This window comes from Rhyacophila brunnea, unplaced genomic scaffold, assembly GCF_057557595.1.
Source record: "Rhyacophila brunnea isolate RB1 unplaced genomic scaffold, BYU_Rbru_1.0 scaffold_1, whole genome shotgun sequence".
Lineage (NCBI taxonomy): Eukaryota > Metazoa > Arthropoda > Insecta > Trichoptera > Rhyacophilidae > Rhyacophila > Rhyacophila brunnea.
In genome coordinates, this window is record NW_028232751.1 from 44,705,255 (window position 1) to 44,733,243 (window position 27,989).

The following is a 27,989-nucleotide window of genomic DNA, read 5'->3' on the forward strand; positions in this document are numbered from 1 at the left end:
CAGACAACAGACGTGGAGCCATGCATGTATGCTTTTCCCAAAGGAATTTCAGCCATTACATCAGGCCAAATCGGTGGCTGTTGTGTGGATTGATGCTTTGTCAGTCCCACTGTGACTTATTAAAATATATGGCTATTTTTGTGATTTTCTACCAATGTATTTTTCATTTTGAACTAAATTATTATACTGTGCCCACGATGGCCGAGCGGTTATGCGTCGGGCTTATAATTCCGTGGGTTCCAGGTTCGAATCCTAGGTCTGGAAAATTCACATGTTGTTTTTTACCTTTATTTGGACTGAAAGTATGGATGTGATAGGTTGAGCAAGTGGCTAACATCCACTTCTCGTAAAAAAAACAAACATGCACATTACACATTTATTTTAATATTCATTTAGTACATTTATGATCAAGTAAAATATGTGTCTAATTTGTAGTTTCGAATCGACCAGTTATTTTGGAAAAATTCCAATATTCCAACTGTAGTTTAGGTATTTAGTATACCTAATAATAATATGTCAAGGGCCTATCTTCAGGCTTTGATTGCGACCCGCTGTCATATTGCCTCTTATCCTCTAAATGAAGATCCATTGTTCAAGTCATTTTTCCAATTTTATTTTAGAAATTTATAATTCTACCAAGCTCTTCTACCCTCGCCGATGTCAGAGCACATTTCAATTCCTTGGCATTCTCAAAGACATTTTTATGTTGCATCTGTACTCTGTGTGGTTCAATTTGGGGGGGGGGGGGGGGTATTATACTGATATATCATTCAATAAAAATGCTAAAATAATTCAATCACAATATCAATTTTTAGACCTATTTATAGCACATACCCCTTTTACAAAAACTCAGCATGTAGATTTTTTCACAGTAATTTAAACAATTCAAGGGGTCATTTTCATTATTTAAGCACCATCCCCATTCTTTCTTCTTGAATATAATTCAGAATGTAAAAAATATACTTATTATATGCTGAACACTGACTTGCCTCACTTCAAATTTGAACACTGGAGTGATTTACTTGTATTATTTCTAAAAGGAAATTAGATTGGAATTTTGTAGACATGGAAACAATGATATAAAAAAACAAGCAAAGATGTCACACCTTAAAGTGCCTATATCGACGGTGAGATTTATTGGCAAGAGTTATTTATAGATTCAAGTGTCAAATTGACCCAATAAGAACACCATACAATTTTGCCACGTACGCACCAGTAAGCACTAATGCGGCAGCATTACGCATGTGTTTGTAGGTGGGTATGGAAGTTGGTTCCAACGCTCTGCGTACACCTCAAACAAGTTCAGTGCTAACCACTTACGATGAGTTTTCCGATGAACAAGAAGAGATTTGCTGTCGCATCATGTGCAATTGTAAGAAAGCAGTTTGCGTGCATCACTTGTAATGCCACATGACATTAAAAACTCTGGCAAAAATGATATCCATAGTGTTTCATTATTCCTCTTTCTTTATTTATTATTGTCATTAAATGAATGTAACAAAAATTTAGCCCAGCACATGCGCAATAAGTAAAATAGTTTAAAACATACTGTGCAGTTTCCTAATTTTGTTTGACTAGCCTCGTATGTTTACAGTAGCTAGAGGTTGATCACCACATTATAGATGTCATTTCAATAATCATATTGGTAATTGTGTTTGTACTGTCTAAAATAAAATACCCTCGGGTCTCTTAGATCCAATACCACAAATGGCGTAAGATTTTCTATTTTTATAATTTTCTTACTTTATTAAATTGCTGTATAAACTTAAAATAACCAAAAAATGCTTTTTTTGCTGGGGATAAAAGGGAATAAAAGAAGACATCATTATTTGCTTTCATTTCGGATGATGATCTTACAGCAGTGTGAAAACCTTTTAAAAAATATACATTCTGAAAAGGCGTTTGTACTACAAACAGTTAAACATTATTTAGAAACCCTATGCAGCATTTTAATTTACTTGAAGGTTAAAATTAAAAAAACAAAATAAGTTTTATATCTTTTTCATTTAATCAATAAAAATTCATATAGGATGATCTATGACCATTATCTGATTGCTAAATTTCCTATACTGAAATAAACTTTATAAATATACTGACATACATTTGATTTAGTTTATTTTTTATATAAAAACTTTTTCTATTGCAGAAATATATAAATATGATAACTGACCATGGCTTTGTCAGAAGACATATTGTCCCATCAGAAGTAAAACCCATTAGTGCAACATTAAAAAATTCCACTTACAGAGTTTTACCGCACAGTGTTGTGACAAACATTATAACTTGAATATTACACACAATTAATTATATTTCAGTCTATCAGTCTACAGATATTATACGCAATTAGACTGTAGATTCATACAATGCAATATTTCCATGAAGTTTATTCCGGTATATACTAGCTCTCTTGAATATCACTAGAGATAAATATCCCACCGTGGACACAGCACATAATATAAATGTTGTTCGATATATTATTACCAACTATCACGAAAAAACAATAAATATATCAAATTTACTGGGCACATATTTGATATTAATTATGTACGATCAACCTCATATAGTAAATATATTCACAAATTTGTTACAATACAAACTGCAGTTTTAATGACAACAAATGAAGAAGATTGTATGTAGCGAGTTGTAAGCTATTGCTTTTTCATTGAACTGTATCTAACTTTGGTTTGCACTTGTAGATTGAGAGTCTGGAAGAAAAATAAAATAAGGTTAATATAAAAAAATTTCAATTCATCAACTCCTGCGCATCTATTCTATACACAAGACCGCTATCGAGGGTAGTTTTTCACATTTTTGTATTGAAGTATTATCACTTATTGTAACGATTACAATAAGTTAGTTATAATTGTTACAATAAGTGCTATGTTTTAACGGCACCTCTCTTGGCTGTGCTAAATTTTCAAACGAGATATACAGTTTTGACTGTTTAAACGGCTAACTTACTGTAACAATTATAATACTTTGATACAAACATATGATAAACTACCCTCATTAAACGCCGATAGTAGTTTTGTGTATAGAATAGATGCGCTGAAACCAAACTCTCCCAACTGTGGTGCGACAATCGAGGGGTATGGTGGCCAATACTGAGATACAAGTAGCGGTGACAACGATTATTTATTATGCTCTGCCATATCAGTGGCCATCACTCACCCGACTCATTGCGGACCACTAAGTGATGCTGGCACATTACACATTTTCGTCATGCTACCAGTTGTTCGCTAATCTTCGAAGTTGGGTCAATGTGTATATTTAGGAGATTTTACTTCTAATACGTTGTCACCAGCTATATTGCGCAATATACGTATGCAATATCGATAGCCAACTAACATTGATAGGCCAAGAAAGTGGGTGGTGGTCAAAAAACACCGTATGACAGTTTTGCACAATATTTATTTGACAACTATAAAGTACATAAAACACAGATAAGTCACAGGCATAACATAAGAATGGTCACCACTATATAAGTAATTAGGCACAACATGAGAATAGTGAAGGCGAAAAGTCAATAAAAAAATATAGCCGCACAAACTTTATGAGAATACCTCTCCGACACTGAACTTATACTAGGTGGTAACTGACTGTGGTATACGGCAACACTGATTCTAACCGTTCAAAAACTGTCGGCGGCAATGGTTGCTTGCTTGTTGCGCTGGTTATCCTCAATTGGGAGTCAACCAGACTTCCTAGGCGAGTGCTACTTGTCAAGCCGGAGACCTTCGTAAGGTGATAACCGTAGCAAGACTGACTGCTGGATGCGGACTGCTAGAGTAGACTGAGCTGCACTCTAGAGTAGACTGATATGCACTGATTTTTCATAGCGCGGTTCTCGATATTTATACCCTCAGTGAAAGCGTGGCGCTTTTCAGCGGCTGCTGCTGGTATTAAGTCATTATTTTCAAAACTCCGCAAAGAGCGGCACGGCCCTACGTATGTAATAATTGTATTGCTTGCAATGGAATCTGATGCGTGGAGCAGTGATTTAATTAATTCGTTCAACGAATTTTCGAATTTGGATAAAATAAGAATTACGTTATATAGATGACACGTCTGGCTATCTGCTATAATTTTTATAATTATAAGAATTAAAATTTAAAAGGTTAAATTTGATTCCTAATAAAAATTAATAGATATGGGTGAACGAATCTTCTTTCTTATTATAAAATTGATTTTACAGTGTCAAGAATTAAGCTAAGTACGCGCTGTACGATTTTCAATTGATTTGACTAATGCTTTGATATACAAAAATTGATTTAAAAGTTATATCTTTAAGTTTAAGGCATGATTTTAGTATAAAAAAAATGTTTAAATTATGATAAAAAAATTGCTGGAGGCTATTCATTTAGGTTTTTTTTACGGCGTAGGTATTTTAAATCCGCGATGTGTTTAAATAGGTACCTAAATTTACCTACAGGTAGGTAGGTGCTGTGAGCGGCACATGTCGTGTTCTCCATCTAGTGACTGCTTTGCAGGTAACAATTTGCAGCTTCTGGCTTCACGATGGTGGAAGGCGTTACTGTCTTCTGATGGTTTCCGGCCTTCAGGAGACGTTTACATAGGTGTCGGAGGTTTTGCATGCCCTCCGTCATGATGTTATTGCTCCTGATGTCGCGAGTTTTCATCAGATAGAATGGAGACTATTATTGTTCAATGCGTTAATCTCTTGGCAAGAGATGAAGATACAGCTTATGTCCATCCGATGTTTCTGGCGAAAATGGCGGGATCTGAACGGCTGCTAGTGACAAAAAATGCTTTGACCGTCTCAAGTAGGTATTTTGGCTGTGAAAATGGCTGCGTTCGCCTTTGAGTAAAAAAATAACATCTATCAGAGGCGGATGACATCGAGCAATACGAATATGAAGATATATGTCCGATATCTTGGTTGGAAGTCACGGTATCTTGGATTTAACGGCTTCCATGCGGCTGTTTTCATGTGAGGTGGTTTGTATCGAAAATTGTGGTGATTTCATTAGCTGAAACCGAGTTGTCGGAGATGATTCTTACGTAACATTACACGGGGCATCTTTGTGCATCCTCAAAATAGTCGGGAGTCATTTTTAAGTTTCACCATTTCTGCAAGCTTCTCTATGCCAGTGGGAGTTTTGAGCTCCGGATTTCGGTGCTCTTCGGTTTTCTTTTTAGTCGCAGCAGGCCAATGGTGCCCGGTTTGGGATCGGTCAGCTACAAGCCGAGGCAAATTCTGAGAATTGGCCGGGTCCGTCTAGGGGGCTGCGAATAAAAGGTTGTCGGAGGTAGGTTTGTTTGACAAAATTATTTTTTTAAGCGGCGAAAATTTTTTTGTAATTCTTGCGATGTAGGTATTGTTGTACGGCAGCTGAGAATAACGCCGAAGGCGATGGTTTGGCGTCTGTCCGCCTTGAAGGTGAAAGTACAGCCCATGGCCATACTTAAGTTGGTAACAACGTGTATACATTCATTATTTGGACATAGCAACTGCCAACCACTCCGTAATGATGTTCAAAAAGTGTTGCATTAGAATTGCTTATAACTTTGAAGGAAATAAACATCGCAAAATAGAAATTATACCACTGTGCAGACAAAGGACGGTAGATATGAGATTTAAACTGAAAAGGCTGCCTAAGCTGGCAAGGTTTTTAGGGGAATATATTATCGTGGCCATAACAAAAAAATGCACTTGTAAACACGTATTATCGTGCAAATTGCAAGATTGCATGCATGTATCAAAAAGGATTAGAAGCGTCTGAATTTTCACGCGACAATTGGACGGTGCGATATCTGCGCCTGCGCAATAGAACGATAGTGGCAAGCCTGCCGGTAAAAAACAAACTAAGCCGCGCAGACACTCACTTACAATGACAACATCGTGTCTTGCTTACTCGTAAGAATGAGATTGGCGAGACAGTCACCACTTTTACGTGTAAACAGTTATTATCGCGATAGTTTAAAATACACACTATTGGTACAAGTAAATACATGCACGTGTACAGGCGCTATAGTACTGAAAAACATAGGGGACAACTTACCAGTGCTTGGAAGGATCAGTGCTTCACTGTCTATGACAGTGTGTGTCAAAATTTGGCCACGGAAGGAATACTTGATTGTAAGATGTTTGTCTTCACCTATGCAGGTGTCATAAAATCCCGGTAGTTGAGCCTGCAATGTGACAAATCTCTTATAAGCTATTTATAATAATACCAACAGTCAAATACAACAGTTGTACAACCAATTCGTAAATCTAACAGCAATAACTCACACTGTCAGTAAATTTTGATTAACCCATTCTTATCACTTACACCTTGTTTAAAAACTCTCTTCCGTAATTAACGCAAATCCAAAATCTCTACAAATAGTGCCAGATAACAGGATGTGACAGACTTTTGAAGTGTTTGATTAGTGCGATTTTACAGTAGTTAGAAATCTATTCGACATCTGGAAATTATTATATTAACTCAAATTAACACTTGCACTCCTAAATATATAATATATATATTTTATATTTATTCATTCGACCAATAATTAATTTAAAGAATAAACATATGTAACGTAATTAAAAAAAGCACAGTTATGTCAAGTTAAATTTGACATAGGAGTTATAACGGTTTAGACAAAAATAAAAAAGTTGTACCTTAGACGAGCCTTGGAGGATCAATTTAGAATTTTTTGTTAAGCATTGTATAGGCACCGTTACATCAATAACATTCACTGGTAAAGGAACTGTCTCTTCATTGTCTTCCTCATACAAATGATGGTGAGAATACCCTTCAAAATAAAGATGAAAAAAAATATGACAAATCAACAAACACAATTATTAATATTCAGCGTGCAAAATCTTTCTGTCGATCCGTACATAACTTAGACTAGAGTTACCCAAGAAGTGTGCCACAACTCAAAATTGGAGTAAGAACCAATCGAAAATAACCTAACATATTGCGCTACTGGGGTATGAATTTTAATCTACTTTCTTTGATAAAATTAAGTTATAGCCTTACCATATATCATCTTGGCTACAGACACCATAGCGATAATCTGGGGAACTACAGACTTGCATTATCAGGTATAAATCTACGCCCTCAACTCCCTGCTATTGTCTGTAGCACTGCATACTGCGCTATAAAATCATAGCCAAGATATGATGGTTCTAGTATTATAGTAATGGACCTCTTTCAATGTTTGGTCGATGTATTAATTCCAACCTATCATAGTATAACAACAGTTGAGCTTTCATTATTATTTTGATAAAACTGACAATCGTTTGGTTGGATTTCAATTGGCGGAATGTGAAGTAACTACTCAGATAAACGGAGTTATTAGAAATAATTCGCACAAATCATAGACGGATTGATAGCTTGAAGGATAAAGCACTCACCCGAAAACATGTGTGTTCGAGTGCCACTCGGTCCAACTTTTTTCTAGGTTTTTCAAAATTATTTTCTGTAATAAAGAATCTAACATTCTTCTTAAATCTTGGGTAATTGTCGATTTCTCACAGATCGATTCAAATTATGTTTTTGTTAAAATGTTTAATCTTCTTCCAGATGGAACCTTCCGTGATTTCCTATAAAAATTGCTGAAGCAAATGCCAGTTTGACATAAGTGCTACTTTTGTACGCAAAAAGTAAGCAAGGTGGTATGTTATCAAGATTTATTTAAAAACTAATCGTCCTAGTGGTCACTTTCCTACGTTAGAGTTCATTTCAATACATGTAGGTTTTCTTTAACATATATGGGGTTTCATAATTATATTCTAAAATAAATCAATATGTGTATCTCTCATAACAATATTAATTGGTATGGAACATACCTGTCGACAGCAATTTTCATGTTTCTATCATTTTTAGATACTATGATATCATTGTATCAGAGGAAAGCTCGTTAAATATAACACTAAACTATGGTTTTACCTCTGATATGATACTATTCTCCTATGAAAAACTTTCTTTCAGGTAAAATACGTAAAATATGTTTTATGTTCAAACTTTTTCAAATAGGATATTATAGTTTTCAGTGTGATATGATTTTTTTAAATTCAGATAATGTGTCGCGATAATATGAAATAAGTTAGGAAGCACTGTTAGCCGGTTCTCACATCTAAACTCGACTCCCCGTGTGCCGCACAGCCATAAATCAAACCTTCCGAGACCGGTGACCCAGTGTTGCATGTGATGACCTCGCATATCTAGCGACACTCAAGTATCATCTCTCGAAATATCAAAATATACTGTGATATAGAAATTTAAGTAGAAGGCGAAAATATTGGATTCATCCGTCAATTAGGCATATATCGATGCACATTGCATCATTTATCGCAGCAGAACTCATCCAGCACCCAGATAGATTCCAAAATTGCTATAGAATGAGTCCGGACTGTTTTAAGGTGCTGTTGAAGTTAGTTGAACCCCAGCTAACGAAAAATGACACAGTGGTCTCTCCGTGAATAGTCATATATACATGCATGCTTCTCTATTTCTTGCACAAACGAAATGTGCATGCATTTGCAGTCGTCTGCTATTTCTGTTGATTTGATGTATGGAACGCGGCGAGCAGTGACGTCTAGATAGGAATGGCTAATGGCAGACGTAAGCGCAGGCTCAGCAGAGCCGGTCTCAACAAGTAGGTTATGTCGCATGCTCCTTGTCGATTTGCAACAGATGTTTTTTTCAAACAAACAGTCGTATTCGGCAATCTGCGGAGCTCCATTTAGCAACATGTGTTTTGTGAATAACGATGACGTCAAATCGACGAATTTGACATGTTAAGGCGAGTTCTGATGTGAGAGCGGACTTAGACATCCTAAAATAGTAATACATGATTACCTATCGGTAATTTTCCATATAAAGCTTTTACTATTAGCAGCCCATTCAATCTCTCTTCTTCAGTTTTGATTCGATTGTACATTTCTTGCATCAGATCTACTGCCCATCGAGCTTCTCTGTGCATTTCCTGAATCCTGAAAAAATGTATTAAATGTATTACTTACACAAAAATGACCATTTAGATTATTTTTTTATCATGTTCGATCCTAATAAGATTATATGGGCATCCATGTGGAGTGAAAGTCTGGACAGATTTTGTTTTTACGAGAAAAGGATGTTAGCCACTTGCTCACCCTATTAGATCCATACTCCGGACACATAAACAAATTGAAAAACAATGTGTGTACTTGCCAGACCGAGTATTCAAATCTGGTACCCACAACGTTATAAGGTCGACGCCTAAGCCACGTGGCTATCGTGGCCATTTTAAATTACATACGTACAATCTGTTCATAACCAGGAGTTATTCAAGATCAGGGAATCCAACTATAAGGCATTGTCGGGCTTATGAATACAAATTGTGCATGTGATATCAAAAAACAATTAATGAAAAGTAAGAAATTAATAATAAGAACCAAACCATTAAAAAAATAAAAAAGATTGCATCGACCGGGAATCGAACCTAGGCCGCTCGCGTGGCAGGCGAGCATGCTACCACTGAACGACCGAATTGCATATCGGCTGTTGCTATATTTTATAAAATGTTATTTTGCATATTATAATGTGTATTCACTTATTAACGTGTATTAATAATTATAAGTAATCCTCATACTACATACATTACATTCACTGTAGATGACAAAAACATTGATTTGTGATATCAAATATCAAACACATAGTGTACAGGTGAGTCTTTTCCTTCTTCTGTAAAGTAGTTATTTTGTCACTTACGAGGTGTCGTTTCTTAACGCTCGATTTATCTCTGTGAATAGAAATTATAAAAATATTTATTGGAAATATTGTCTAATTACCTGGATTTATTGTTCTCTCTCGTCCGTTCCTGCTCACGAATTTGTTTGTCTCGGTTGATTGGATCGATGATTAATTTTTTTATCGTCAACCACGAAACAATTGGAACTATTGTTGCATAAAAGATAGGAGCTAATAGTACCTCTTCGCAGATGTGTATGGGAAATATAAATGTGTGCGGGCCTCGGGTCAATCTGAAAATAAATCAGAGAATGAATGATGACGATGAATTCGCTGCCAAGACTCAATAACAAACAATTATTTAACGTTTGACAATCAAAGAAATTATGTAATTATGAGAATTTATAAACAAAAAGCAATTCAATATAATATTATATTAAACAATGGTATCCATGTAATTTTGATGAAATCTCTGGATCATTTTAAGTATAATTTAATTAAAATGTATGAAACACGGCAGTAATATCATATCGCTGTCGGCAAATTCTATAAAAATCTGTAGGCACTTAAGGCAATGTCTTTACCCACCAGAGGCACCTAGCGGAAAAATACGAAGCTTGCAATTTGAAACATTTTTTTGATAATTTACAATTTCAACTATGTTAATTAACCCTTAACACTCGAGTGCCGCCGTATCGGCGGCACGCCAATAAAGTCATTTTTTGTAATATTTTCAGCAATTTTTATAATGCGATTTCAATCAAGTTAGAATGAATAATAATAGGTTATTACATTTATCTGAGAAAGAAGTCGGCAAAAGAATACTGCGTGCGTAATTTCTACATAGTATTTTTATCGGAATCTTCTCTTTTTTTATTCGTAGGTCGCTTGCTTGCAAGCAATGTTTTTTTGTCACATAAATTTTATTTATTGAACCTTCCCAGACTAGAGTGAACTGAAGTGTTTGTCACGCATGATTTTGAAGTGTGTTTATATTTTTTATTGGTTCTCGCTTGCGCAGGGGCGTCTCGTATAGATTACAGTTTTATATTTGAATAGACTGTTTTTGATGACAATACTTACTAGTATATTATGCCAATTCAGAACCTTACAAATATAATGTGAAATTCTCTAATGAGTCAAATGAAAATTATTACGTATCGATTTATTATTTTTTGAGAAATCTTTTGATAATGTGTACCGCACTGGGAATGAGTTGTTATGAGCCCGAAACTAATTTAGAAAATTTACGAGACGGCCGCTTATATTACAAGTGTATTTGAAGGCAAATCATTTGGATCATATTTACAGTCATAACTATATGTATGGACGATTTACACTTTATAGCCACTTCTCTACATACCGCTATTTCATTACGATTCTGTGATAAGCCAGGATTACATATTGGAGATTGCTTTGTGAAATACCACACAATGAAGAATTATAAATAAACTAAAAATAAGTACAGTATATTCATTATAAATCTATTTTATAGAAATAATAAAAAAAAAAAAATTTCGAGTGGAAAAGGTTAATAAACATGTACCTGAAAACAAAAAATATTTTTTATTTTTAGTTAAAGATAAACTTACAATTGTAAAAAATGTAAATTTGTTCAATTGGACCCCATCTTATTATTACATATATTTTGTGGTTATATTTATTATTAAAATTTAGTTTATTAAATTTTCTAAGCATCTCCTAAGAGATTTTTGACTAATTCAGTTTTATAAAAATATAAATGTGAATAACTTGAAATCCTTTTTATGTATATCAAATTTTATTTAGGTATGGTCCCAATATTAAAGCTCGATTTTATATAAATAAAAAGGATTTCAAGTTATACAAATTTATATTTATATAAAAATCGATTAAATAGTAAATATTAAAACTATGAATTAGTCAAAAATATCTTGGGCGATACTTAGAAAACTTGATAAACTAAATTTTAATGATAAATTTGACCGTAAAACATATGTAATAATAAGATGGGGTCCCATTCAACAAATTCACATTTTATTACATTTTTAAGTGTGTGTGTAAGTTTAACTTTGACTTAAAATAAAAAATATTTTTCTTTTTAATGTTTTCAGATACATATTTATTAATAATTAACACAGTTGAAATTGTAAATTATCAATAAAATGTCTCAAATTGCAAGCTTCGTATTTTTCCGCTAGGTGCCTCTGGTAGGTAAAGATATCGCCTTAAGAAGTAATTTAGTAAACAATTATTACCATGCGGAGAGTTCAAAACCTGGATAACATTTATTATTATAACAATATAAAATAACTCTCTAATTTAAAATAAGAAAGCCTTCTGCGCATCTATTCTATACACAAGGCTGCTATTGGTCGGTATCAAGGGTAGTTTATCATATTTATGTATTGAGGTATTATAATTGTTACAATAAGTTAGCCGTCTAAACTGTCTGAAGTTAAAAGTGAACACAGCCAAGAGAGGTGCTGTTAAAGCATAGCACTTTTTGAGAGTTCAGATGGTTAACTTATTGTAACAATTAACCGCCTAAATATATAAATATGATAAACTACCCTCGATAACAGCCTTATTATAAAATAGATGCGGTGGAGGGCTTCCTAGATACCGTCCACAGGGTGGATACGGCGATACTTAGGGATGCTGGCATGACGCTGGAAAGACAAAAGATGACTGAGACAAAGTAAAATATTGTTTTCTTCTTGGAATTATACTTACTTGATTTTTAACATAACGCCAGTCGGAACTCCTACCATCACAGCTCCTGATAGATTACTATGTCGAGATATTCTCTTTTCGGCACCATACTCAACGATGAAGCCAAAAGTACCAAATCTTAAAAGAGACAGAAAGACACTGATAAACTATTTATGAAATACCAGAATCAAAGATGTTGAATCTTCTTCTAGAAGAAGCCTTCTCTGATTTCCATATAAAAATCGCTGAAGCAAGTTCCAGTTTGACGTAAAGCGTAGTCAAAACCATATTTGTATATAAACAATGTTTCCCAGCTGCATTGGAAAACGAAAATCAAAGGCCATTTGTATCAGTACATATTAAATGTACGTAGATGTTGAAAAAAAACTTTTAAAAAATTTAGGCTCATCTCCTTACAAAGTTTTCTTGAATATCTTTAACCAGAAAACAGCGGTTACAGCGGATAAGTAAATATGATAGGTCAAAGACATGAATGAAAATCTGCAATAATCACTCTTATTGTGTTGTAGGTAGAGTTAATTTTTAATTACATATACCTATTTTCTATCTACTACCTATCTATCTATCTACCGATATTTGGCAGACAGCTGTAGTTGTATTAGCGAAATAGAATAACAATGTAGTAAAGACATAAAGATATATTGACATTTAGAGCTTCCACCCATTACGACAACCAGATGGGTTCTATCAGGTTGTGGTTAGTTCTTTTTCAACCACGTTTATTTGAACTTATCTTTTAGGTAGGGTTGAAATTTGTATGAGCAGATTATGGGGGTCTGTGGGCAAGTACAACGGCCCTTTTATTTTTCACTAGCTATATCCATTCGCAAGTCAGACACAAAAATTTGATAGACAGGCTCATCTGATTTCAAAGAAAAATACGACATATGTGATTGAAGAGCACTTTGATTAAATATAACATAATTTCAATGTACTACTTACTTGACACATGCCCGAAGTTTGAGTTCACCCTGTAGCATTTTGCGGGTATAGCTTGCTGAGAAAAAGGAGTGTGGAACACCGAATTGGAGAGAGAGGTTGCCATGGTAACGTTCCGTGTCTCTCACTAAGGTTGTAGTCATCGATGAATTCACTCCCCCTCTGTACGTCAAATAGCCGAGAGAACAATTATCCAGTTGAATAGCTAGAGCTAAGAACCAAAGAGTATCCATTGCAATATCACCGTAATAAAATATGCGACTACTGGGTAGACACCAGATAATGTGTTGATTTATATACACATTAAAGGAGTATAACCCCATGAACATGACGGGAGTATGTTATATAACTTTTCTCTTGCCACATCTAGCATTTTTTAAATAAGAATCAAGCTTGAAAAATATGTATCTGGCGTACGGCATTAAATACCAGTGGCGAAGGGTGGAGGTAGGCTGTTAAGATCTGACATAAATTGTGCACACTAAACTTTGTAAGTCAAACGTATTTGTTTTCATTGAACTAAAACTACAACTTACAAATGGTGTAAGTTAGTTTTTAAAAACCAATTAAACTTTGCGAAACCAAGCATTAATAAATAATAGTCAAAAATACTCGTCTATACATATAATATCTAAAATTATGCAATTAAATCATACATAACTTTGGATATTTTTCAGATAAAATAATATTTTTTCTCTAGGCATAATATTTTTAGGCAGAGCTTATTGAATTTAAAAAAATGAACCAACAATATGTGTAATATGTATTCTTAATCCAACTATAACAAATAAGTATGAATGAAAAAGTGTGCACAATGTTGTCGTATCGCTCAAAGTATACCAAAATTATTATGGTTTGGTTCGGCAGGGTTTAATTGATTTTTAAAAACTAACTAATGTAAATTGTTGTCTTAGTTCAATGAAAACAAATAAGTGTGACTAATAAAGTTTAACATGCACTATTTACGGTAGATCTTAACAGCCTACCTCCACCCTTCGCCACTGTTAAATACACCATTATTCGACACCACACACAGTTTAAATTTCTCATAAATAATAAAATAAAAATGTAACATACAGTATTTAAGCGATTACCAAATTTAGTACGAACATTTATTCTTAGTTACATGACCTATTCATTACTTGCATAACGATCAATCCTTTTTGAATTCAATTCTCGGGAACAAAAAGGTTAATGACTTTTTTTAAATGTTAATCAAGAGATCCAACATTTTTTTCTGCCAATTTGTTTATTTTTTTACCCTACCTGCCCATTTATTCTATACACAAGGCTACTATCAGTGGCAATCAAGGGTAGTTTATCATATTTATGTATTGAAGCGGTTAATTGTTAGAATAAGTTAACCTTCTGAACTGTCAAAAGGTGCTATGTTTTAACAGCACCAGTCAAGCCTTGGCTGTGTTAACTTTTAGTGCGGGATAGACAGTTTTGGCGGCTAACTTATTGTAACAATTATAATACCTCAAACACAATAAATATCGTCACTGTACAGGCCAATTTTAGTAACCCTGAAACATCAAATTGTTCAGGAAGTGAAAAAAACTGTGGGCATTGGATTTACTTATTATTTTATACACTATTATTTATTTATTATTTTATTAAAAATTGAGAATTTTCTTTTATCGATACGAATGGCTTTCGTTTAAAGGGTTACATCATTTGGCTGGAATATTTTTTGTCAAGTTACAAATGGCTTAAAAAATAGCTTTGAATTATTTTGATATAAAATATTTTTTTGGGATTTATGATACTTGCCCAGTGTGTGTACGAGTATGCAATAAGTCCATTGACATCAAAATGTCACTTCGGTGAAAAATGAGGATTATGACAATTGGAATGTACAGATACCCTCGATAGCCTCCTTACGTATAGAATAAATGCGCTGGTATATTTATATCAATGAGAATTGCAACATTGATATCTGAATATTTTCAAAGATTTCAGATTTATGTACACCCACCAAATCTACCTATTTCCCAGTGTTAGATATCATTGGTCTGATGCTACCATTTGTATATAATGATTTATAAAAGTGAATTTTGAAACTATGTACTCTAATGATAGATTTATGATACTGCAAGACATTACATAAAATATATATCTATTTAAATATCTATGCAAATATTTCTGTCATATTTCGATAGATATCAATAAAATTTTGATTTCTCATCATGAATCTACAAAATAATTCTGAATTGACTTTTCTCAGCTGTCACAAAAGTTGCCTGTTAAGAATAAGAAGACTGATTAGTGTTAGTTTCGTGCTGATCGTGTGAACACTATGAATATATGTGTGAATCAACGCATTGCCTGGAGTAGTCATTACAAAGTTCTCAAAAAATAAAACATTCTTTCAATAGCCTGTTGATATCCAACCCTTTGGAGCTTACTTTAAACTTTATGTGAATGCTCAGCCCATCAGGTAATTAATTTATCAATACAAATTTAAAAACATTATAAAATGTGAATTCATTAAAGGACCCCATCTGATCATTAAATATTATTTAATGGTTATGTTAATCATCAAAACTTAGTTAATTTAGTAAATATTTAAAAATAATTCATAGTTTTAATATATTTCAAAAAACATTGACTTTTTTCCTACTAAAATAAAAATGTGTATAACTTGAAATTTGTTTTGTTTATATAAAATCTAATTTAGGTATCGTCACAATATTGACGCTTGATTTAAATAAACATGATTTCGAGTTATACATAAGTATTTAATTTTTTTAGAGAAATCAATGTTCTTTAAAATAGGTATTCAAATAACTTTGTATGCTGCCAAGCACTCGCAAGCTACCGGATGGACATCGCTGTTATAGACAATATCGATGGGTTAGTCCACAGATGTCGTACGTATTGTATGTTGTTCAAATAAAATTTGAAAGATTTGAATTGATAGAAAATTGAAGGTAAAATTGACACATTGTTAATTTAAATGACACAATATCATCTCAAATACTCTGTTTTTACACATTTTTTTATGGATGCATAGGGTGTCCGCTGTAAAGCTTTACTACTTTGTTTGGTCGCTATTTTGGTAAAAATTAATTTTGACAGTTCATATTTGGAAATCGTGAAGTATGGACGTGGCAAATTTAAGATTGGAAAAAAAATTGATAAACTAGTGTGTTTTAATCGTAAAAACATTTTATCAAAATGAATCAATTATTGTGACGACTAGAAAATTATGTAAAATTTTGTGTAGAAATAATGTGCCATCAAAACCCATTATTTATTGATTAGTTAATGATTTTGAAGAAAGAGGCTATATAGCAGATAATTAGAGGCCAAATTATTCATCAGTCACCTTTGCATCCATTAAAAGTGACTGTATGGTGTGCTATGTGGTCTGGAGGAATCATTGGCTCTTACTTTTTTAAAGATGGACATGGCGTTACGGTAACTGTTAATGGAGAACGTTATCATAACATGATTGACAACTTTATGACACCAGAATTGAATGCTTTGGGCTTGGTTGCCATGTGGTTCCAACAAGATGGTACCACTAATGCCCATACAGCCAATGTTAGAGTGGCATTATTGAGAGATCTCTTTCCACAATAAATTATCTCAAGAAATGGTGATATCGATTGACCTCCACGGTTGCCGGCTTTAACAGAACAGAACTTCTTTTTGTGGGGATATCTAAAGAGCAAGGCTTATGCCAACAAATCAGAAACAATTCAGTAACTTAAACAAAACATTCGTGACTAAATTAATGATATACTGGTTGAAATGTGGGAAAATAAGTGTTGTAAAAATACATCAAAATATCTATCATTTAAATAGAAAACATTTAATTTAGCCGACATTGTCTTCCATACGTAATTCCCAACATTTAATAAAACATTTATCAAGTATATTAAAGTAGTAAACCTTCTCGACGAACACCCTACCCTGTAGATGGACGTTTTGTTTAACAACGTAATATCAGTAAAAACTGTACATACAATATATGCCCTTCTATTCTATTGATGCTGTGTTTTATGATTGAAATCCCGGAAATAATTTTCAATATTGGATTTAAATTAGTACTTTTTTGAATAAACAATAAATAATTCAATGGATTTTGCGATAAATTTCATAAATTGCAATTATTTCTGAAAAAAACTGTACTGTCCCTTTTGATATTAAATACTAGAAAAATAAAGGGACATTTTTAAATGTTTGCTTCTATCTAAAGCTCCGTTTACATGATTCACTTTTGACGATCATCGCGGAGGAATCATCATCCCACATGCACGTTCATCAATGAATCATTTAAAATGATCATTCGGAATCAAAAGTGAATGAAGTTCAACTGGTTCTTCTTTTTGATCGTTTGTTGATCACTACGGATGATTCCAAAAATGCTGCGCATGCGTACCGACGCCGCTGCCCATGCCACGCATGCGCAGTACGTCTCTGAGTACTGTCATCATATTCCCCATTATGTTACGTTGTATTACCCATGGTTTTATTCACCAACGACTCTTTTTCCTATTCTTTTTTCTCTCGATGAAATTTCTGCATTCATATAACAAACAATCACAAATTGTTATAACTCCAACCTGTACCGCAATTTCACTTGAAGCCATTTTGGAATGAATTGACTATTGCACATTTGGTAACACGTGTAAACAAAAAATAAATGCCCATATTCAATCGCTTAAATGAGCCTTTAGGTGTATATAGTAAGGCAACGATGGCAAATATACTTTTTATGATTGGAACATTGAGGAAAAATAATATAGAAATGTTATGTTAATTACTGTTGAAGAACATAAAATACAAAACACTTATGAATCATGCTATATTTTTATTACTCCACCATTTTGAAATAAGGGATATTTGAATCAAATATATATATGTACCTAGGATTGTAGGTAAATGATGATGATATATGAAGTGCCAAATTAGTGAGATACGATGTACATTATGAGATTGATTTGAAATAAAAAATTTTCATACGCCATATATGTTCAATTTGCCATCGCTGTTCTAAGCCTAAGGTATATTCTTACTTGAGACAAGACTCGGTCTTATGCCATGTCCAGAGAACTGCATTATTCCTGCACCACTGAAGAAAATTGATTTTGTCAAGGAACGGAAACCTTTAAGACTAACAACAGGCCCATTTCCAACACCAACGTCCAATTCAGCCCATCCTTTCTCTGAGGTGATTCGTCTTGATGACACATTGACAGACCCAGATCCTGAAATTATAATGGCAAATAGTTTCACTACCGAAATGCATTCAGGGACTTAATTTTATTTTATACTATGTTGAATTATAAATTTGCATTAATGGTCTGCAGAAAATCATCCTGAGGGCTCATCACTCGGTTGCAGCATATAAAAGAAATCAAGGCAGTTTAAAAAAAGATATCAATTATTATTGAGATCAATACAATACCTGTGCCATTTTGGGTAGATAAATTACACGAAAGAGTAACAGTATCTTTTGGTGTGATGGGAGCTTCGACAGAATGAAAAATGTTGATACCAGATATTTCTATTGTAGGGAAGCCACTTTGATGATCCCTATAATCAAATTCAAAGTGATAAATAGTAAATGTTGTGTTACAAAGTTAACCATAATTTTAGCCGACTCTCACATCTAAACTCGCCTCGTCTTCCCCACAGCCATAAATCAAACCTTCTAGGAACGTCGATCCGATGTTGCATATGAAGACCGCGCACATCTACCTAGCAATAATCGCACGTAACCTCTCGGAACGTATAGATATTAGGATGCGGCAAATTGGAAATGACCAATTCGTAGGTGTGTATATGCGTTCTGGCGTCTTCGACTCACAGTCCGAAACTCATGCGATTTGTTGATAGCAGCACGAGATGTTTTTATCAAACTAAAAAATCGCATTCGGCCAATCTGCCAATCTCTATTTGGCAACGTGTGTTTTGTGAATAACAATGACGTCACATTGATGTATTCGACACGTTGCAGACGAGACGATTTTTGATGTGCGAGCCAGATTAGTTAGAATACAGACAATGGCTTAAAATTACATGCAGCAAAAACAATTATATTACACCCAAGCTTGGCTTCATCCTGACGAATATTTTCAATTAAGATGATATTAGTTTTGGCTGTATGATAATTGTGGAATAAGTATGATAACATAAAATTACAACTAACCAATTTGAAGTAAGTATTTATTTCTAATAACAAGTCGTTCCATCAAGAATAAATTAATAACATACTGGAATATTATATTTTCTTTCTTTACATCTATGGGATGTGTGAAAAAAGAAAAAAAAATGTTGGATGATGATACTTAGAATAGCAGCATATTGTTTGTCAGAAATTTTAGATTTGTCACAAGATTCTTCTCATCCATGAAAACAAATCGTGTTACCATTTCGAGACACTTTATGATATCTGAAGTATCAGAAATAAATGTAACGCCTGAAGAATATATAAAAAATACTACAACACTAAAACACACCTATTAAAAAAAAAATGGGACATCTATTCCATGCCGGGCAAGTGCTTTACACTTGCCAGCTCTTTGCTAAACTATTTGCCCGTTATATAATATATGTATATGAATTCTGAACAGTCCAAGATATTTTCAAGGATTTTTCTAATACCTAATATATTTCAACAGTTTTTCCATGTTATGTTTTTTCAATGAAGAATATCATATTCCGAAATTTTGTAAGTATAGAAATACCTTAATTGAACACCATTATTGAATTTTAGTTGTGACGTGACACGCATCATAATCCCCCTCCGTGTAAGATTTGGAAAGAGTGACAAGAACAATGGTTAGGTGCAGTAAGATTTTTTTTGTATACTCACAAATCTATATAATCGTCTTCAAAACGACTAAAGAGGTCTGTTGCATTTATTGACACTGAAGTTGTTCCTCTAGGGTTTGTGCTTCGAAGCAATCTATGTTCTTCTCTCTCTCGTGCTAACCTAAAAAGTAAAATGACTTTCAATGATGCCATGTTACGCATTTTTTTTTTATTTGGTATGTAACATAAAGAACTATAAATACCTTTCATACTCCTCTCGAATTTCAAAGGGAGTTTTAGTTCTTTGAACCACCTCCCAACCTTCTGTTTCTAAACCTTTGGTTCCTGTACAAGCAGAATTGATGTATAAATATTTTGAAAGGATGGAAAAAATGTCTTTAAGTGAAATTTAAGTACAATGGTCGGTACTAACTTGAGCAAACTTGCGCGCAAGAATGGTTTACCCCTTCGAACGTTTGTGCGGGTATGCGCATGCAAATTTGACCTTGTACTGACATGGGCAAATTTGCTCAAGCCAGTACCGTCTTTAAATATCAATGCAGATAATAATTTTTGTACATCACAGCCAGAAAACCATAAGTACAATTTTAGTATATATTGCTATACATTACAATAAATTATTATCATATCTGTCAGGTTCAATTCATACTTTGAGTGTATTCATAACGAAAACCTGAAATTCTTAAAATAATAAAGCCATAATTATATTAATTTTAACGGCATAAAAATAATAAATTGCGTTTTCCCAGAGTTTTTTTTAGAAAACGTAGTGTCCGACTCCCATGTAAAGATTTAATTTTGTAGTTAATTTTAAGAGATTTTACTAAAATAGCAACCACTTTTTAAATATATGCAATTGTGCAATTTCAATATTTTTTTTAAATTGTGTAGTTAATTGAAACATTTCATTTCACAGTTAATTAATATTAATATAAGTAATAATATAATAAAAAATATACAATAAATAAATATATAATTAATATAAACGTAATTTGTAAGGCGTTGGAAATTATTCTTAAAAAAGTATTTTTAAGAAGGACAAGCGGCGCCAAATTGACGCCGATTGTCCAGAATCACTTAGTAACAGTGGCATCAAATTGGCGCCGATTGTCTTCAATGGTGAAATGTGTGGAACGAAATAATAAGCATGATAAATTGTATTTATAAAATACGAATGTGAGTGTTAAGTGGTTTGATAACATACCTAGAGAGTCATATATCGCTCTTCTATGTGGATCTGCTAGGACTTCATAAGCCTTTTTTGTTTTATTGAAGATAATTTCGGCCCATTTCTTATGGTTTGCATCAACATGTTTATCGGGATGATACACAAGTGACAATTTTCGGTAAGCATTATTAATTTCTTCATTAGAAGCCTGTTTAAAAAACAAACAATTTAACTGAATTAAGTTTTCATACAAATATAATAATACCCTAAAAAATCTTCAATAATATATTATATATATACCAGTGGCAAAGAGTTGAGGTAGGCTCTTAAGATCCGACATACATAGTGCATACAAATCTTTGTCAGTCAAACATAATTGTTTTCATCGAACTAACACAACAATGTGTTTGCTAGTTTTTAAAATTCAATTAAACCCTGCCTATTCCTAACCATAGTAGATAATAAATAGTCAAGAAATATCAGTATATTTATAAAACATCTAAAATTATGCCATTAAACCATTTCATCATTTTAGATATTTTATAGATAGAAGAATATTTTATATCGATTATTGTTTGGTTAGACAGGGCATAATGAATTTAAAAAAACTAAACATCACCATCAGTAATATGTATTCTTAATTTAACGAAAACAAATAAGTATGACTGAAAAAGTGTGCACTATTTTTGTCGGATCGTCCATAACATATCTAAACTATTATGGTTTGATTTAGTCCGGGTTTAAGTGAATTTAAAAAACTAACGAGCACCATCTGCAAATTGTATTCTTGACTGATAAAGTTTAGTGTGTACTATTTATGTCGGATCTCCACAGTCTATCTCCACTCTTTGCCACTGATATAATATAGTGGCTATTATTGAAATTATGGTGAAAATCAAAGTATAACTCTTTCAGCAATTTGAAAATTTGCAGAGGAAATTCCGCGCTAACCATCGTAATTGCATTCTCTGGAAACTGAAAAGTCAGAAGCTTATTTCATTTGACTGTGTATATTTCACCATTTGTGAATGCTAATTTTAAACCATTTAATTTCGTGAAAGTATGCTTCATTTCGGATGTTTACTGTATATAGTTTAAAATAAATAGTATATACTATTTGTAAATCCCAAGATTTAATCGGTAAAGATACAAACAATATTTAATATAAACAAACTAGATTGGATGAAGTCTCTATATATTTTTACATACATTTGAAACATCTAGTTTTAAATCCCATTAATACGGTTTTTGACACATTTTGAGTTAGATATGCATTAAGATGGATATTTATGTTACCTATATGATGACCAAAGATTGGACTTTAAAAAACGCCAAAAACCGTCAATACATATGATCAAAAGTTAAAGTAAATTTCAAAACCCCGCTTTTCAAATACTCCTAAAATGGATAAGCCAAAAAACTTTTTAGAATTTACAAATTAAATAATAAATACATAAAGTTCACAGATTTAATAGATAAGTTTTTCTCATTTTTCTTAAAACTACCTAAAATCGTTTTAGGGGGTTTTGAAACTAGGGGCTTCACTTGTTTCTGAAATAGCATAGTGTTAACTGCCTTCCAAAAGAGACGCATCAAGTGATTTTTTTAATGATAGAAACAACTGAATGTGGTGCAGTTATCAAATATTTAGTTTTGAAATGTCAAACGCCAACTGAAAATAAAATGTATTATTCTTTTTTGTCAATAAAAGTGAATTTCAAAATTTTAGAGTGATGGATCAAGCTCGTGGTGGTAGTCTAAAAAGTACATAATCTTGTAACGAGTGACTGCCAATTGAAGTTGGAAAAGTCATAGACATGACGCAAATATCAAAAAAAAACAACAGTTCCAATCCATCAATAATTCAACAATTCCAACAACCATTTGCTACTTGTAATGAACGCTATTTGTAATGATTGTGCCTTTTTAAACATTTTAAGAGAGATCAAAATGATTTTTATTGTCATTTTGTAATTATTGATGAAACATGAATCGACACTATACCTCTTAGATAATATGAGAGTAATTGAAAAATTGATTCGCTTTAGTTTTTCTCTTAGTCCACTTTTCGTTGATTTCCTGATATTCTTTTGTATTTATTAAAATTAAGGGGAACATATATTCGCACAATTCAATAGACTGTTTTCACAAAGCGCTGAAAACATTTAAAAAGATGTTTGTCACACCGGAAATGGATGATATTCACAAATCAACTACAACTGTCAAAATATGAACGATATGCACTATGGAAAAAGAAGTCTTCACGTATCAATATACTATTGTAACTAATTAATCGTAAATGAATACAAACACTAAGAAAAATAGGTTTAATGATTTTAATGACGCAAACTTTTCCGTGAACGGAACGCCGCTTATACAAAAATGAAGTCTTTGGACGTTCCGCTTTAAACGGGATTTTTTTAAACATACAAATATGCTTAAGTTATAAGCTTGATAATCAAAAATGGATGTTCTCGAAACTCTCTGTTTTACGTGTCACGAGGGGTGAGATTGAAAACCTATCTTAAAATATAATATTATACGGTCGACGTTGGCTTGTAAAATATTTTTGGGATTGACAGGATCTATTTTTTAAGGGATATATTTATAAATTATTATTATGGATATTATAATTATTAGGATTATGGAAGTAAAGTGGTTACTTTTTGTAATTTTTCCTATTGTTCCAAACTAAATTCATGCCCAATTACTTTGAATAACCAAGGCACTACTGTACTTACCCTTTTCATGTTTCAAGACGACAATTTATATTAGGTACCTACTGTGTTAAACATTACCTACTTATATTGACACCTACGCATCATTTTTGCGATTGCCGTCTAAGAAATTGTATTGCCGCTACAATTGTTACTTTGACATTTGTGAATTTCTTTGTGTGATATATTATTTATCGGTGAAAACATTTTTACCAATGTGTGTAGTTGTCAAAATTTAGTTAACTTATTTTTACAATAAGTGATGAATTTTATGTGATTTCATTTATTTATTTGTGAAATCATTTAAATGTGAAAACTACTTTCCAAATGTTAAAGTTTTTTTTTGTGAATTTTGATTATTGGAATGTGCGATTAATTCCCACCCAAAAATTAATACATATCTCATGAAAATTTCAACCAAAAAATCAACATTTATCAATATACTTTCATTAAATGTTTTACCAATTAGAAATTCCCTTAAAAGGAATACTTTTATATGCATAGCTCTAGTTTCCAAGAAGTGTCACTGCCATCATCTTGGAAAATAGAGGTTGATATAATACAGTGGCGAGGCGTGCAGGTAGACTTTTAAGATTCGACATAAATAGTACATACCACACTTTGTCAGTGATACTTATTTGTTGTCATTGATTGAAATAAGAATACAATTTGCAAAACACCATCTGCAATCTGTTTTCTTAGGCCCTCCTCCCACGGCGCAACTGAAATCTGACGGAACTGGTTGGTGATGGAACTCATAAACTGACCAATGTGCGCTACTGAAAACCACTTGAAATAGTAATCACAACCTCAGACTGTCAAATCAGCTGTTTTGTACAAAAACCGACAACACGCATGCTGTTGCGTTCACTCGAATACAATTGGGTTATTTCAATTTTGCTTATGCTGTACTTTTGACGTCTTGGGTTGTTATGGTTTTTATAGCATTACACGCAGTGCTACCAATTTTGGTAAGAAATATGATTTTTCACCGAATCTTGAGAGAACGCACAACTTGCATGTCGCGTCTTTTCGCGACCATTTTGAAACAGAGAGTCAGCGAGCCGCCATTGAAAATACATAAACTAGATACTGGTTGGAATTTTAGTTTCAGTTCCGTCAGATTTCAGTTGCTCCGTGGGAGGAGGGCCTTAGTTTAATGAAAACAAATACGTTTGGCTGACAAAGTTGAGTGTGCACAATTTATGTCGGATCTTAACAACCTACCTTCACCCTTCGCCACTGATACAGTAGGTAGTCATATTGGAAAATCACTATAGCATAAAGAATACTGAAATCTTATATAAATCACATACCCTGCCTATGTAATCTCACACTTATATTAGTACCTAACTAATATTAATCTTACCTGTCAAGCAAAGGACACAAAATTAAAATTGTTTTATTTTCGCAGTTGATTTGGTGACCTTATATTATGATCAATGACATTTAAAAAAAATGTACCTATTTACCATAAATTGTGAATTCATATCATGTACAATATATGTTTTGTCTGTATACCAGCTATTCAAGTATAAGTACCAGATATATAGTGCATGCATAGTAGGTACAAAGTTATCTAAAAATTTATTAAACAAAAATAGTTTTGGTCAAAATTATAATATGAACCATATTTCATTTTTTTTTAAATTTACAAAAAAAAAAATTTGTATTGAAATGCGAAAAGAAATATTCAGAGCCACTTGCAAGCAATTGCTAAATATGAAGAGCCAATTAGATATTATGAAATTATTGTAAGTATTGCGCAATGGTATAAAATAATCTAATGCAAAATCTCATATGTTTGTGAAAGAGGAGGAATTTGTCCTCAGACAACCGCTAAGAAATTATCTTATGAGACTTATAAATCAGCTATATGAGACACACATAATATGGTCAAAATCTAACAAAAAGTATATACATAAATTATGAGCAATTTTATACCATATTATGTGATTATCTATAACTTCTAAAACGCGCCAAAATTATACAATAAAAATCTTCAAAAACTTTTTGTCAAAAAATCATTAATATAACAATTATTTATAGCATATTCCATAGTCATAAATACAATATATATCAGATTTCAAAATCGGCTGTGTATTTTTCAAAACTTTAGAGAGGCTAAAAACAATGCCTATTGCCTACAACATCGAAATATTTTTAAAGCAATTCCAGAATACCTGTTATCATAATCATTATATTTTTCCTTGGTATAGAAGGAATTATTATAAAAATTTTGGTGCAAAAAATGCCCTGTTTGTGAAATTTATGCACATAGCCGATTTTGAAGTAGCAACTTTGATATATATAATCATATGGCGATGGCGAGACAAAAACATAAGAAAATCAGTAAGCTTGTACATAATCAATAAATTTATAAATACATTCTTTTAGCGCCAACAGCAATCATAGAATAAGGTTTAAACCAAAGATATTGAACCAGGTGGAACTTTCTATGATTTCCTTACAAAAATCAAGCAAGATACACTTTGATGTAAGTGGAATTTTTTATTTGTAAAACACTATAAATAGGATTAGAGTTTATAATATGACAATTGTTTTTTGTTGTTGTCTTATTTTCATGTCTAGTTTATGTAGGTTTTCTCTAATGTCTTTGGTTTAAACACTAATATTTTTATACAATCATATTTCTTACTAACATAAAATAAAAATCATAGAATTGCTAATCAAAATAGTCTAGAATATTGATTGGTTCAATGGGAGGTACTGTTATATCCCGGGACCTGCCGGCTAGCTCGGGATGTTGGTGGGACCCAGGATTCACAAAAATTAAAAACTAAATTGGTATTTTACTAGAGTTTTATTTGTGTCACTCCGAGTCGTGAGAGTCAGATGTCAACCCTTTGGCTCGCTGCCATAGACTGACCAGCAGTGTTGCCATCCTCCCCTCACATACTTCTTATTATTAATTAAATACAATAATTCTTATGTGTTGAGTACAAGTTGAATATTTTGACAGTTAATCAAGGAATAATGGACGTACATACGCCCATTGTTAACTAGGTCAGGTGACATGGTTATACCTAATAATTAATATTATCTATCGGGAGAGGCCCAATGATCATGGGTATGACAGTACCTACTTAAAATGTAAAAATTGTTCATTCCCATACTTAACGTAGGAGGTCTAAGTTTAAATATTGACATTGATGAGTCAACTAATGAGTATATCAGCAATATGGCATCCACCATATCGACATATTGATCGAGATGAACATCTAGGATTGAAATAAAGCTATAGAAAAATATCTAATATTGAAAAATTATAAATATATTAGAGTAAAAACATGTTTTAACTGGATGTAGTGTTTCCATCGCGTGTCTTTAACTCATGTTTTGGTATTTCGAGCTCATTACAGAGTTCATTATCAGCGGATAATTAAACTAAATTTGGAGGTTAGAAAAAAAAAATACATCAAGTGTTTGTACACACCAATGGTTTTATTGACAATCTATTCTTAAATGAAATCAGTATTATTCAAATACCGCTCAAGCAATTAACAAATTTTATTCGAAAAAAAGTATGAGCAAGATATTACGAAATAGCACCCACCGAAATATGATTGTGAATAATGTCATCGTCATACAAGATAAGAAGCAAATGATTATATCGTAATTCAATTCAAAATACATGATAGTACATTTTCATTATTTGTTAGTATATTGTTTTATATTATATCTAAAGATAATAGTATTTTAAGGGTAATTTACAAAGAACATGTGAATATATTGTGAATGAATGAATTCAAAATAAGATGTCAAATTTCTGATAATTGTTAAATTAATGAATTATCCAGGCTTACCGTTTTAGAAACATTCAGGAACGCATAATAATCCTCTTCGATTAAGAGCTTATCTAAATCCTCCATGGCATAAATTTAATTTAGATTTCGCCTCTCACTTTGTCAATCCAACAAATTGTCAATAATTTTAGGTTCCTACTTTACGTAT

At 32.7% G+C, this 27,989-nt stretch overlaps 1 protein-coding gene across 1 annotated transcript; it reads right to left on the reverse strand.

The window, feature by feature from the left end:
• Nucleotides 1–363: 363 nt before the first annotated feature.
• On the reverse strand, nt 364–27,989 carry LOC147079834 (dnaJ homolog subfamily C member 11). The gene is made up of 13 exons (XM_085944784.1): nt 27,842–27,989; nt 21,334–21,505; nt 20,372–20,453; nt 20,170–20,289; nt 18,760–18,887; nt 18,368–18,559; nt 13,341–13,548; nt 12,399–12,515; nt 9,785–9,976; nt 8,814–8,947; nt 6,626–6,759; nt 6,024–6,153; nt 364–2,705 (listed from the first exon to the last, which is right to left on the reverse strand). Exons 1-13 carry the CDS (start codon nt 27,905–27,907, stop codon nt 2,674–2,676), a joined length of 1,707 nt encoding a protein of 568 aa, XP_085800910.1. The 5' UTR covers nt 27,908–27,989; the 3' UTR covers nt 364–2,673.

Excerpts from the sequence above, each read along its gene's own strand:
- LOC147079834 (XM_085944784.1), bottom strand. The coding sequence starts at position 27,907 with ATGGAGGATTTAGATAAGCTCTTAATCGAAGAGGATTATTATGCGTTC. Across the intron at positions 20,290-20,371 it reads ATTCGAGAGGAGTATGAAAG|GTTAGCACGAGAGAGAGAAG; the intron begins GTATTTATAGTT and ends TTTACTTTTTAG. Across the intron at positions 13,549-18,367 it reads AAGACCGAGTCTTGTCTCAA|CTCTAGCTATTCAACTGGAT; the intron begins GTAAGAATATAC and ends TTTGGTTCTTAG.